The sequence below is a fragment of the Peromyscus maniculatus genome, chromosome 1 (assembly GCF_049852395.1).
Source record: "Peromyscus maniculatus bairdii isolate BWxNUB_F1_BW_parent chromosome 1, HU_Pman_BW_mat_3.1, whole genome shotgun sequence".
Classification (NCBI taxonomy): domain Eukaryota; kingdom Metazoa; phylum Chordata; class Mammalia; order Rodentia; family Cricetidae; genus Peromyscus; species Peromyscus maniculatus.
The window spans coordinates 65,871,121-65,883,120 of record NC_134852.1 but is presented as its reverse complement, the minus strand read 5'-3'; the positions used below and the strand labels follow the sequence as shown (position 1 = coordinate 65,883,120).

At 46.4% G+C, this 12,000-nt stretch overlaps 1 protein-coding gene across 3 annotated transcripts in view; it reads right to left on the bottom strand.

The window, feature by feature from the left end:
• Positions 1-7,008, bottom strand: part of Tubgcp5 (tubulin gamma complex component 5) — a 38,836-nt gene extending 31,828 nt beyond the window's left edge. For 2 of the 3 annotated variants that reach the window (XM_042277192.2, XM_076543872.1), the window contains exons 1-5: positions 6,815-7,008; positions 4,849-4,902; positions 4,648-4,756; positions 1,396-1,492; positions 537-616 (exon numbers count right to left, since the gene is read on the bottom strand). In XM_042277192.2, the coding sequence (XP_042133126.2) occupies positions 537-616; positions 1,396-1,492; positions 4,648-4,756; positions 4,849-4,902; positions 6,815-6,960 (486 nt within the window). In that variant the 5' untranslated portion in view covers positions 6,961-7,008. The remainder of the gene's footprint in view (positions 1-536; positions 617-1,395; positions 1,493-4,647; positions 4,757-4,848; positions 4,903-6,814) is intronic. The other variant, XM_042277195.2, reaches the window with a different exon arrangement.
• Positions 7,009-12,000: the final 4,992 nt, after the last annotated feature.

The following is a 12,000-nucleotide window of genomic DNA, read 5'->3' as shown; positions in this document are numbered from 1 at the left end:
AGAGTAAGTTTTATTTTTTAATTTCCTTGACTTGATTAGTCACTGAGTACATTTATTGCACTGACCTATTTAAAAAAATTTATTCTACGGTAGGGGTGTTATAACCTGAATAATTTGCCTTTTTCCTCTGCTTAAAACACCACCACACAGTTCTACTATAGTATTATTTAATATGTAAATTGTATTGACATACATTGATTTGGCTCAGAATCTTAATAAATCTTCCACAATTCACTTCTTTAAAATACTATTTTGTTACATTTTATTTAGAGACAGCATGTATATGCACACACACGAGTGAGCATGCTCACCCGTGGCTCACGTGTGCAGTCAGAGGACAACTCACAGGAGTTGATTCTTTTCCTCTAACTCCGGTGTTCAGGCTTGGCAGTACGCCCCGTTACCTGAGAAGCCAGACGCACTGGCCTAGTGAAGAGAATTCCTGTCTAAACAGCATGTTCTGTGGCAGAAGGACACACTAACACTATTGCTGCCATGTGGGCATGTACTTATTTGGCGAAACCACAGGCACTTACCGGTGTATCGATATTTGGACCAAGGCCAATTTCTTCACCTTCCATCAAGTATTTCCCCCAGTCAAAATCATCTTTCTTTTCTAAAATATAACAAAGGAACCTCATCAGCTTTATCATAAATATCTGGGAGAAAAACAAAACAAAACAAAACAAAACAAAACAAAACAAAACAAAACTCCAAGCCTCATAAAACTACAGGAAAAGAAATCCACATGATTTCAAGGAACTAAGTTAAAAAACACTGAGATACTTGGGCCTGGGAGGTAGCTGAAGTTTGCCTAGTATGCAGGAAGCCACAGCCTGGCTCTTTAATACTGCATTAGCTGGGCATAGCAGCACACACCTGCAATCCTTGAACTTAAGGAAATTCAAGGTCATCCTGGCCTACACAGTGAGTTTGAAGCCAGCTTGGGGTGCATGAAACCCTGTCTTTAAAAAAAAAAAAAAAAAAGGGCTGGAGAGAGTGGTTAAGAGCACTGGCTGTTCTTCCAGAGGTCCTGAGTTCAAATCCCAGCAACAACATGGTGGCTCACAACCATCTGTAATGAGATCTGGTGCCCTCTTCTGGCCTGCAAGCATACATGCAGACGACACTGTATACATAATAAATAAATAAATCTTAAAAAAAAAAAGAGAGCCGGGCGTTGGTGGCGCACGCCTTTAATCCCAGCACCCGGGAGGCAGAGGCAGGCGGATCTCTGTGAGTTCGAGGCCAGCCTGGGCTACCAAGTGAGCTCCAGGAAAGGCGCAAAGCTACACAGAGAAACCCTGTCTCGGAAAACCAAAAAAAAAAAAAAAAAAAAAAAAAAAAAAAAAAAAAAAAAAGAGAGACTTAATAAATTTTTATCTGATAACATACCCACTTCTTTATCTCTTGGTGTTTCCACATAGTTGCTGTTGGAAGGAGAATCAGACAGACACAGGAGGAGTGAGAGTATGGAGTAATGTGCATCTGTCTTTAAAACAAAAAGTGAAGACTGGTTGGTGGGTACTTCTGAAATAGACCAAGTAAAGAAAGACTTACACGAGTTCTCATAACATCAATTCTTAACTTTAAACGTTCTTCATGGTTCAAATGTTTACATATAAGAAATCTAAGTCATATGAAGTCTGGTTCTGTATTTCTTTTCAGTTTTCCACAACAGGGTTTCTCTGTGTAACAGCTCTGGCTGTCCTGGAATTTGCTTTGCAGACAAGGCTGGCCTCGAACTCACAGAGATCTGCCTGCCTCTGCCTTGTGTGATTAAAGGTGAGTCAGGGTGGTGCATGTTAGCCTCTCTATGACCCAAATTTCTGCGTCTTTCCTTGTTCACAGCACGGATGACAAAACTGCAATGTTAGCCATGCAGGAAACAGTTAGCTAAGGAGACTCAAGCAGCTAAAGCTCTGAACATCCCCCCAAAGGGTTTGTCTGCACGGACAGCTTGCAGCCAACTTCTAGTTGACAGTTCCTAGAATGTTTTGTCTGGTCAATAAAAGGCAAGTTCATGTTTAGAATCACGTCCTATTTTTCTATATGGTTTCTGTGAACAATTAAGGGCTTTCCTTTAGGAATCTGGGGAGTTCAGTAAATGCAGTCAGTCTCACAGGCACTAGGGACCCGATGACCAGTGCCCTGCCAAAGAGTCTGGAGTCCTAAGCTCAGGTCCACAGGTACGCAGTACTGGGTCCCAGATGCAGCATGTGGAAAAGACAGAGAGAGCAGGATGGCCCATCAGGGAATGGTGCTGAACAGAGAAGGAAGTGATGCAGGCCAGGGGCTTGAACTTGCATAGGACACAGAACACCAGACAGGGAAAGTAAAGGCAACAGACATTCTGCTATTTCCCAAAGTCACTGCTGATCCAGTCATAAGCCTGTCTTCAAAACTGTAACAGCAGCAGTATGTTCAGTGACAAGAATGACAGGGATGCACTGAGGGTGAATGAAGACTGGGAATCGTGTTCTGAAGCACTCAGACTACCCATGAAAGTGACAGTCACTTGGAAGTAGACACAAACTAGACATAATTATCGCTAAGACAGGGAGACAATTCTACAATATTTGGAAATGGAGCAATGTAATTTTAAAAAACAGATGGGTAAAATTTGAAATTTAAACCAATAAAATGAGATGAACTATAACTCAAGAAATTTGTGTGTTGTAACAAAATCAAGTGCTTAGATGGAAATTATACTACTAAATACTAACTTAAATTAGAAAAACAAGCCGGGCAGTGGTGGAGCATGCCTTTAATCCCAGCACTCTGCAGTCTGAGGCAGGCGGATCTCTGTGAGTTCGAGGCCAGCCTGGTCTACAATTTGAGTTCCAGGACAGCCAGAGCTACACAGTGAAACCCTGTCTTGAAGAACCAAAAAAAAAAAAAAAAGAGGCCTCAAAATCATTAACTTTCACAAAGAAAACTAATAAGAAAGGAAATTAAATCCAAAGTAAGAAACAGAACAGACAGAAATCAATAAAGAAAATTGCTCTTTGAAAAGATTAGCAATAAAGATAAATGTCTAATCATACTAATTACAAGAAAAAAAGACACAAAAGTTAGAAATGAAAGAAGAGTCCTGAGTACCGATCTCATAGATACTCCAAATAAAGGAGTACTATGTTCATAATTCAAAACATTATGTCCAAAAAATTACTTACCACGATCAATTTCTTTAAAGACACAATATACCAAAATCAAACATGGAGTAATCGATCTGGGTGGTTTTGTTCTGTTTTAGGCAGGGTCTTGGTGTGTAGATGGCCTTGAACCTGCAACCCCCTGTGCTCTCCTCCCGTGCACTAGCATACCAGGTGAAGAGCTAAAGCTAACGCCCACAAATGAGAGGAAGCAGGTCATCTTCCCCGTGCTGGTGAACTCCCCGAGAATGACTGTTCCCAGTCCTAATTCCACTTTTCTTAAGAGCTGAATATATTCCATGGTACACATGCACTACATGTGCCTCAGCCACTTGTCAGCTGACCAACTTCTAGGCTGTTTTCATCTCCTGGCTATTGTGAGAGCAACAGTGAACATGGCTGAACAAGAACCTCCATAGTGGGATATAAATCCTTTGGGCATAGGACTAAGAATGGTATACTAGATCATGTGGTTTTTGAGGCAGAAAATGTTCTCTGGCCACAACAGGGCAGCAGCACATATGAACTCATAGTGGATTTTACAGTATCCACCACCCCTGTATAAGTGCCAATCAGACCAAATCTCAGCAAGGAGAGGGGACCCCTCGCCAAAGAGCAACTGGCAGCTGACAGCTCTGGGAGGGTGAGCTATTTTCTCTAAGGGTGCGGCCACTAGTGGGTGGACCACGTTCCAGTGGAAGGCCACACATCCACGACTACACAGGCAGCACAAATCAGACTTGATGGGTTAAAAGAAAAAAGGATACAAAATTGGGTGGGTAGGGAAGGAGGGATAAAACTGGGAGGGTTTGGGGTGGGGGTGAACATGGTCAAAACTCACCAAATGAAATTCTCAAAAGACCTAATAAACACCACCACCACCAAAAATAGAGAGCACAAATGTGCGCACACACAATCTTCATTCTAGCAAAGAAATGACGTAATCTCAATTTCACCGCCCAAGAGTCACTTAACATTGTGGGAAGTACATCATTAGTTCTGTCCCTGTGTGAACCTTACAGAGCACACTTACACACAAACTTAAGGGTACAGCCGATCCCACACGCTAGTTTCTGCTCTATTCCCCTCCACCCTCTTTCCTGACTGTACTCTGTATTCGTTAACGGTAATAAACCTTAAGAATGAAAATACGAGACTTCTACATTCTAGGAGTTCTTGCAGCAATCATTGCACCTCAGGGTGGCCTTGGGGGCCCTGACATTTGGGACCTAGAAAGCAGTTGCTATTTGAATGGTCTAAGGTAAACCAGTCACTGCTGTAATTTATACCAACCGCTGATTCTCATAACCATAGTCAATTCCAAGTGAGACACAGCAGCAAACAAGAGCACGCTGCTTCTGTCATAGCAAACCCCAGGCTGTAACAACAGTTAACTTGTTCTCAAGGAGGTCCTGTTCGCGCCAGGGGAACGTTCACGAGGAGATAAATGGATAGTAATTACACTGTAAAGAGCTCACAACCGTAGGCTTACCTTTACTTTCTCTGCGCTGGGAAATGGTGCATTGAGAAACTCCTTAGTTAATCTCTTCCAACTAGCTGCTTTGCTGAGATCAGAATGAATGGTGAATTTTTCACATATCCTAAAATATTAAAAAAAAAATCAACGGATAGCAAAAGATCTTGATGAAAACACAGTAATGAATATGTATAGATAAAAAGAATCTATACATACCCTTCTATTGTTTTTTCTATTTTGTGACTGTTGACATCCAAGAAACGATGAAATCTAGTGAAAATAAAATGCAGTTTTTAAGGCCAGTACTGTCACATAGCTAAGTATACTTGAGCCGCAGCTCTCTATATCCTTGTATGTGGCTGATATCCTTACAACCCTCCTGCAGCTCCCACGGTCAACATAACGTATTTTTCCTAGGGTTGTTGATAGGTCTTGCTATGTGGCTCAGAACTCACTACCAGGCTAAGGATAGCCTTCAACTCACAGCAATCCTCCGGCCTGTGCCACCCAAGTGCTGCAATTACAGGCATGCATCATAATGCCTGGCTTTTCTTTGTCTCTTTAATATAAGAGAGAAGCCCAGTGAAGTCTTTTTTTTTCTTCGAATTTTTTCTTTATTAAGAAATTTTCTACTTACTCCACATACTATCCACAGATTCCCCTCTCCTCGCTCCCCCATCCCCAGCCCTCTTTCCCAAGCCACCCCACATCCCCACATCCCCTAAATTGAGGTCTCCCATGGGGAGTCAGCAGAGCCCAGCACACTGAGCCTAGGCAGGTCCAAGCCCCTTCCCACTGCACAACCCAGTGAAGTCTTAATACTCATCCTCTGAGTAATTTTGCTAAATGTACAACATGAAATACAAAACAAGCAAACATATTCAAGTACAATTATTAAATTATTTAAAAACCTTCAGTAAGGGTCTGGAGAGATGGTTCAGAGGTTAATAGCCCTTGCCATTCTTCCACAAGACCCGGGTTCCATTCACAGCACCCACAACTGTCTATTATTCCAGTTCCAGGGGATCAGCTACCTTCTTCTGGTCTCCTCGGGCACCAGGCACATACATGGCACACATACATAGCACACACAGAGCACACACATATAGCACACACACATGGCACACATACATAGCACACACATATAGCATACACAGCACACACATATAGCACACACGGCACACATACATAGCACACACATGGCACACACACATGGCACACATATAGCACACATACATGGCACACACACGGCATACATGGTACACATACATAGCATACACATGGCACACATACATAGCACACGCATGGCACACATATGTATATGGAGCCCAATCACTCATACACATAAACAACAAGAAAACCTAAACTTCAGCGTGGGACCAAAGACTGTGATCAATGTAATAATAAATATTTGGAAATAACTTGGAGCAATTGTAATACAATGTGAAAAACACTGTTTCTCCTTGTGACAAAGTCATAGATATGCTTTTGCTACTGTTGCTATACTATGCAACACCTTGTCTCTCCCAACTCTAAAACGATTTTCACCTGCCTCCTGCCACTAGAAATATTACAAGAAAAATTACTAAGGACACAATCAGTTTTTGAGTTACATGACTTATTTGAATCATTGCTTTTTTTAATATATAGATTATAATTAGAATTGCACTTGTCATTTTGGACTCTTGGCATGCTTTCCATGAACCTGAGAGTTCTGTATCCTCACAAACTAGGTAGCTACTCATGTCTGTGCTAATCACAAACTTTGACAAACCTATTTACTAGGCATGCTAGTAGTAGAACCTGAGTTTGTTTATTATGCAAAAGGAGGACACAGAATCAGGGAAGTCTGCAAGTGGCCTGAACAAGAAGAGGGGAGTTGGTGAGACTATTTCGCTCTAAAAATTCATTTCCCCAGCAATTGCAAAAACAAACAAACAAAAAACCACTTTTGATGTGCAAAGTACTCCGTTAGGGGCAGAAGTGCTGGCATGTGCCGGTGCTAAGATGAGGCCTACGCTCAAGGGCTTACAACTCAGTTTTAACAGCATGTTTCTTGCAAGGGCACTTAGGGGAAACCAAGGCACAGCAGCAGCAGCGGGCGGTTTCCAGGAGGCCGCACCCCCGACAGGGACCCTCCCGCCCGGCCGCCCGGCTTTAGCTCGCAGCCGCGATCCCACACCTGAAGTTGGACCAGGCGAAGTCCAAGGCCAGTTGGAAGTTGGGATCCGCCTCGTCCTGCAGGCCAGTAACCCGCCGCACGAGCTCACACACATCACGCTCCAGCTGTCTGTCCATCCGGCTCCCGGACGGCTTAGGCCGGGCCATAGCCACCCGCTGCCTATCAGGAGTCTTGGCGGAGGGGCGGCTGTTCTCGCGAGAGTTCCGGCTCGCGCGGCACCGAGCATCCGAGAAGTGGAGACTGTTTCTGCGAGACTTCCTGCAGCCGCGGTGCCGTGCCTAGGGCTGGTGCGTAGTGGCTAGGTGCACACCGACTTGCAGCGGTCTGGGTTGCTGGGTGTAGTTAGTCCCTGTGTGGTGAGCATGGGTGCTCCTTCCGCTTGCACGATGGGAAATTAGAGTGTCCTCAGAGTTTTAGTCATTATTTGTTATTAATCATTGTATTTTAATAAGGGTCTCTTGGATAGCCTTGATTAATGCTTTAAATTCTGATGTCTTTTGAGGGCAAACCAGTTTTCCAGTTCGGTGTATGGTTCCCATCGTTGTCGAGCGCCGTGACTTGTATATTCATGCTCCAGTTTCTCCTCCAGATGATCCAAATTGGGTTCTCAGTGCCAGCCAGCCAAATACACGGTTGTGATTAGACCAGGGTCACAGGCTGAAAACAGAAATAGAGTCTGTTTATTACAGTGGTTCCCAGCCTTCCTAATGCTGCAACCCATTAATTCAGCTCCTCATGTTGTGGTGGCCCCCAACCATAAAATTACTTAGTTGCTACTTCGTAACTGTGATTTTGCTAGTTGGGAAGGTAAAAATCCGATGGGGTTCGCGACCCGTATGTTGAGAACCTCTGGTTTCTTTGGAAAGGTAAAGTGGGAATGTGACATCTGCCACCCATTTGATGGCCAGGGTTGTTTCTCCCTCTCTGTTCCATGTGTATCCAGAACTTAGGGTTAGGTGGACCTTCGCTAGTGAGAAGGACTGGGGTTCTTGGTCAAGGGTACAGTACATGTAGCTGGACTAGACCCCTCAAACAGATTCAGAAGAAAGGGAAAGTGGGCCACACACGGCTCACTGAATAAAGCTGCTTGCTGCCACTTGGATCCTATCCTCTGGACTCTTATGATAGAAGGAGAGAACCGAGTCCCATAAGCTGTCTTATGATTTCCATACACGTGCACTTCCACCCCATACAAAATGAAATTTAAAAAAATGGAAAGCACTCCAGAGCATAGGAGTGGACTAGTGAGCTGAAGGTGAACTCACCAGAGCACCAGCTGAGGTCTTTGAACCTTTATAAACATTTGCATTTACACAGCACCTGCCACCCCAGCAGTGTATGGCAGCTGTTCTTGCTTATGCTCTCTGTTCATTAGATAAATCCCTGATGAGGAAGGACTTTCAGGCTGCTGAGGTCAGGCTAAGGTACTCCATATTGTATAATACAGTTTTCCCCAGACTGTACGTTGTCCTAGGAGACTATTTTACAAGAGGCTTTTTTTACTCCCGTTCTGCTGCTGGGTAGACCCAGAAAAAGCACCACTGGAAGGCACCCCTATTAAGCAAAGACTGTTAACTTACCCAACTTACCCTGGGGATAGAAAGAGAGCCACCCTGTAAGTTGAATGGGGGGGGGGAATTAGAACTGTGAGGGCAAGTGGACATATTCTAACTATCATGTAAACCAGGCCCAAGGACTTATCAGACACTCGAGATGGAGGAAAGCCTGTACCTCCCTCACATGGACCCCATAAAGTGATAGACTCCTACTACTGTGATAGTATGGCTTCATACAAACCTATCTGCTGTGTGCGTCCAGGACCAAGCCCCACACTGTTGATGTAGCCTTCACTGCCTGAATGTCCTGTTGTTGACCTGTCTGGTCCTGGCTCTAATCTGCAGTTTCCTGATCCTGACCCATTTCCTGCTCTGGACCAGGTTTAGTCTTTTCATCTTGCATCCAGATTCTGCAGCCTCACTCTCAAACCTGACTCCGGCAGCTTTACCAGCACTTTTCACCTCCTGGGTGTAGCTCTCCTTGGCCTCCATATCACCCTCTATCCCCTTCAGCCCCCAGAGCAGCAGCAGCAGCAATAGCAGCATGTCCAGTTGAAGCTATAGGGCTACAAGAAGTCTGTCTCTCTGGGCTCTTCTCTGAGGAACTAAGAGATGCAAGGCCTGGAGGAAGCCCCACCAAAAGCAGGGATGAGGCCAGGACAGTGGCTGCCTCAGGAGGAGGAGCTTCAGACTCCAGCACTGTCATGGTCCTTGAAGATCAGCCACCTACCACCAAGGTCTACCTCTGGAACCCTAAGACCAACATGGCCCATAAGTGACTCCACAGCTGTCCCTCCCCCACACCTGCCACCATCCTTCCCATTGGGTGACATTTCCTGCACAGTGAAAAAAAAAGGGGGTCCCCTTTGACCGCACCCAAGGGCTTTTCTTGAGATGGTGGGTGTTGGGGGTGGGGTGGGGGAGGCAACAAAGAGTGGGGTGGAGACAGTGGGGTGGGGACAGACAGTGGGGTGGGGACAGACAGACAGTGAGGTGAGACAGACAGTGGGGTGAGGACAGACAGTGGGGTGGGGACAGACAGACAGTGGGGTGAGACAGACTGGGGTGGGGACAGACAGTGGGGTGGGGACAGACAGACTGGGGTGGGGACAGACAGTGGGGTGGGGACAGACAGACTGGGGTGGGGACAGATAGACGGTGGGGACAGACAGACAGTGGGGTGGGGACAGACAGTGGGGTGGGGACAGACAGACAGCAGGGTGGGGACAGACAGGTGAGACAGACAGTGGGGTGAGACAGACTGGGGTGGGGACAGACAGTGGGGTGGGGACAGACAGACAGTGGGGTGGGGACAGACAGACAGTGGGGGTGGGGACAGACAGACAGTGGGGTGGGGACAGACAGTCATTGGGGTGGGGACAGACAGACAGCAGTGTGGGGACAGACAGACAGCAGGGTGGGGACAGACAGCGGGATGGGGACAGACAGACAGCAGTGTGGGGACAGACAGACAGCAGGGTGGGGACAGACAGACAGCGGGGTGGGAACAGACAGACAGTGGGGTGGGAACAGACAGACAGTGGGGTGGGAACAGACAGACAGACAGTGGGGTGGGAACAGACAGACAGACAGTGGGGTGGGGACAGACAGACAGTGGGGTGGGGACAGACAGACAGTGGGGTGGGGACAGACAGACAGTGGGGGTGGGGACAGACAGACAGTGGGGGTGGGGACAGACAGACAGTGGGGTGGGGACAGACAGTCATTGGGGTGGGGACAGACAGGCAGCAGGGTGGGGACAGACAGACAGCAGGGTGGGGACAGACAGCGGGGTGGGGACAGACAGACAGCAGTGTGGGGACAGACAGACAGCAGGGTGGGGACAGACAGACAACGGGGTGGGAACAGACAGACAGTGGGGTGGGAACAGACAGACAGTGGGGTGGGGACAGACAGAGGGGTGGGGACAGACAGTCATTGGGGTGGGGACAGACAGTCATTGGGGTGGGGACAGACAGTCATTGGGGTGGGGACAGACAGACAGCAGGGTGGGGACAGAGAGCGGTGTGGAGACAGACAGACAGACTGGGGTGGTGTGCCTCAGTGGAGGGAGACCAAGACTCTGTAGACAGGATGGTGGACAATAGGAACAGAAACAGACACCTCTGGTGTTTTGTTCTCAGGACCTGGAGTGGAGACTGCCAGGCTGGAATGTCCCATGCTAGCAGCTAACAGCTAGCCGCTGACTACTGCTGCTGTTGGAGGAAAGATTTCCCAACTGTGTAGGCAATGGCTGTGGACTGCTGCTGATGGGTCAGCAGCTCCATTTCCATGGATTTGCTGCAAATTCTCCATGCCGCTCAAGAGTCTCTTGAAGTTTTTTTCTACTTTATGCTCCATAAGCATTAGATTTAACTTCTCAATTTGTAGCTGTCTGAATCACTGTGTCTGAAATTTTTCATTGAAATTTTGTCTACAATTGCTGTGAATTCATAGATCAGTTTTTGGATAATTGGTGCCTTGATTATGTTATTTCTTTCAGTTCATGGACATGCTATGCATATGTATAATATTAGATAGAATACATTTTGACTTCCTTGAATTCCTCCGTTTCTACAAATCTTAGGTACATAAGGCTGGGTTTTTGTTGTTGTTGCTTTTTAAGACAAGGTTTCTCTGTATAGCCTGTTCTGTAGACCACTCACAGAGATCTACCTGCCTCTCCCTCTCCAGTGCTGGGATTAAAGGTGTGCACTGCCGCCGCCGCCGCTGCCGCCGCCGCCGCCGCCGCCGCCGCCACCACCACCACCAGGCTATAAGGCTGTTATTTATCCTTCAAAATTCTTCTTCAATTTGAGACACTGGAACACTCAGTCCTAAGTGGGATGTCTTCATCAAACCCCTCTCCCCAGGGATCTCTTCGGAAGAGTAGAAAGATTGTAAGAACCAGAGGGGATGGATAACACCAAGGAAGCAAGGCGGGACGGACACACATATGTAACCCACAGAGACTGTGGCAGCATGTACAGGGCCCCTCAGGTCCAAGTCAGATGGAGTCCTAGTGCTGGGAGGGGAAAGGAGACACAACCCTAATCAAGACGTTATCTCCAATTGAAGAAAACTCATAAAGGAAAAAATAATCGTCTCCAGTGGATTCTCACCAGGTATACACACTTAAGGGCAGACCCCATACTCAACAGTAGACAGTCAACTCAACATGAACTCTGATGGCTGCGACCCACGCAGCTGGAGCACGAAATCTGGCAAGGGACGCCGAGGTTAAACAGCACTCTAGACACCCAGTTTCAGTTGGTCAGGGAAGCAGCTCTCTTTATTAGTACCAACATGGGCTTATATACCCCTCTAACAGCAGGAGTCAAGGAATGGTTACTCTGCATCCATAGGCCAGCCGGACACTGTTTTCCAAACAGGAAAAACCACAGGGGAACTGATCCCCAGAACTTTCTGGAACCCAACTGCACATTTTTCACACAAACAACTTAACTGGGACAGGACAAAAAAGGGCATTTAAAATTAAGGCAGTAAACTTACTGCTGCCGACATCTGATATTTTTGGAGATTTTTTTTTTTTTTGGTCTTATATTGCTTTGCTTGGGCATTTTTAACTTTAATGGTCTTTTCCTTGTATATTATGATTCTAATCTTGTG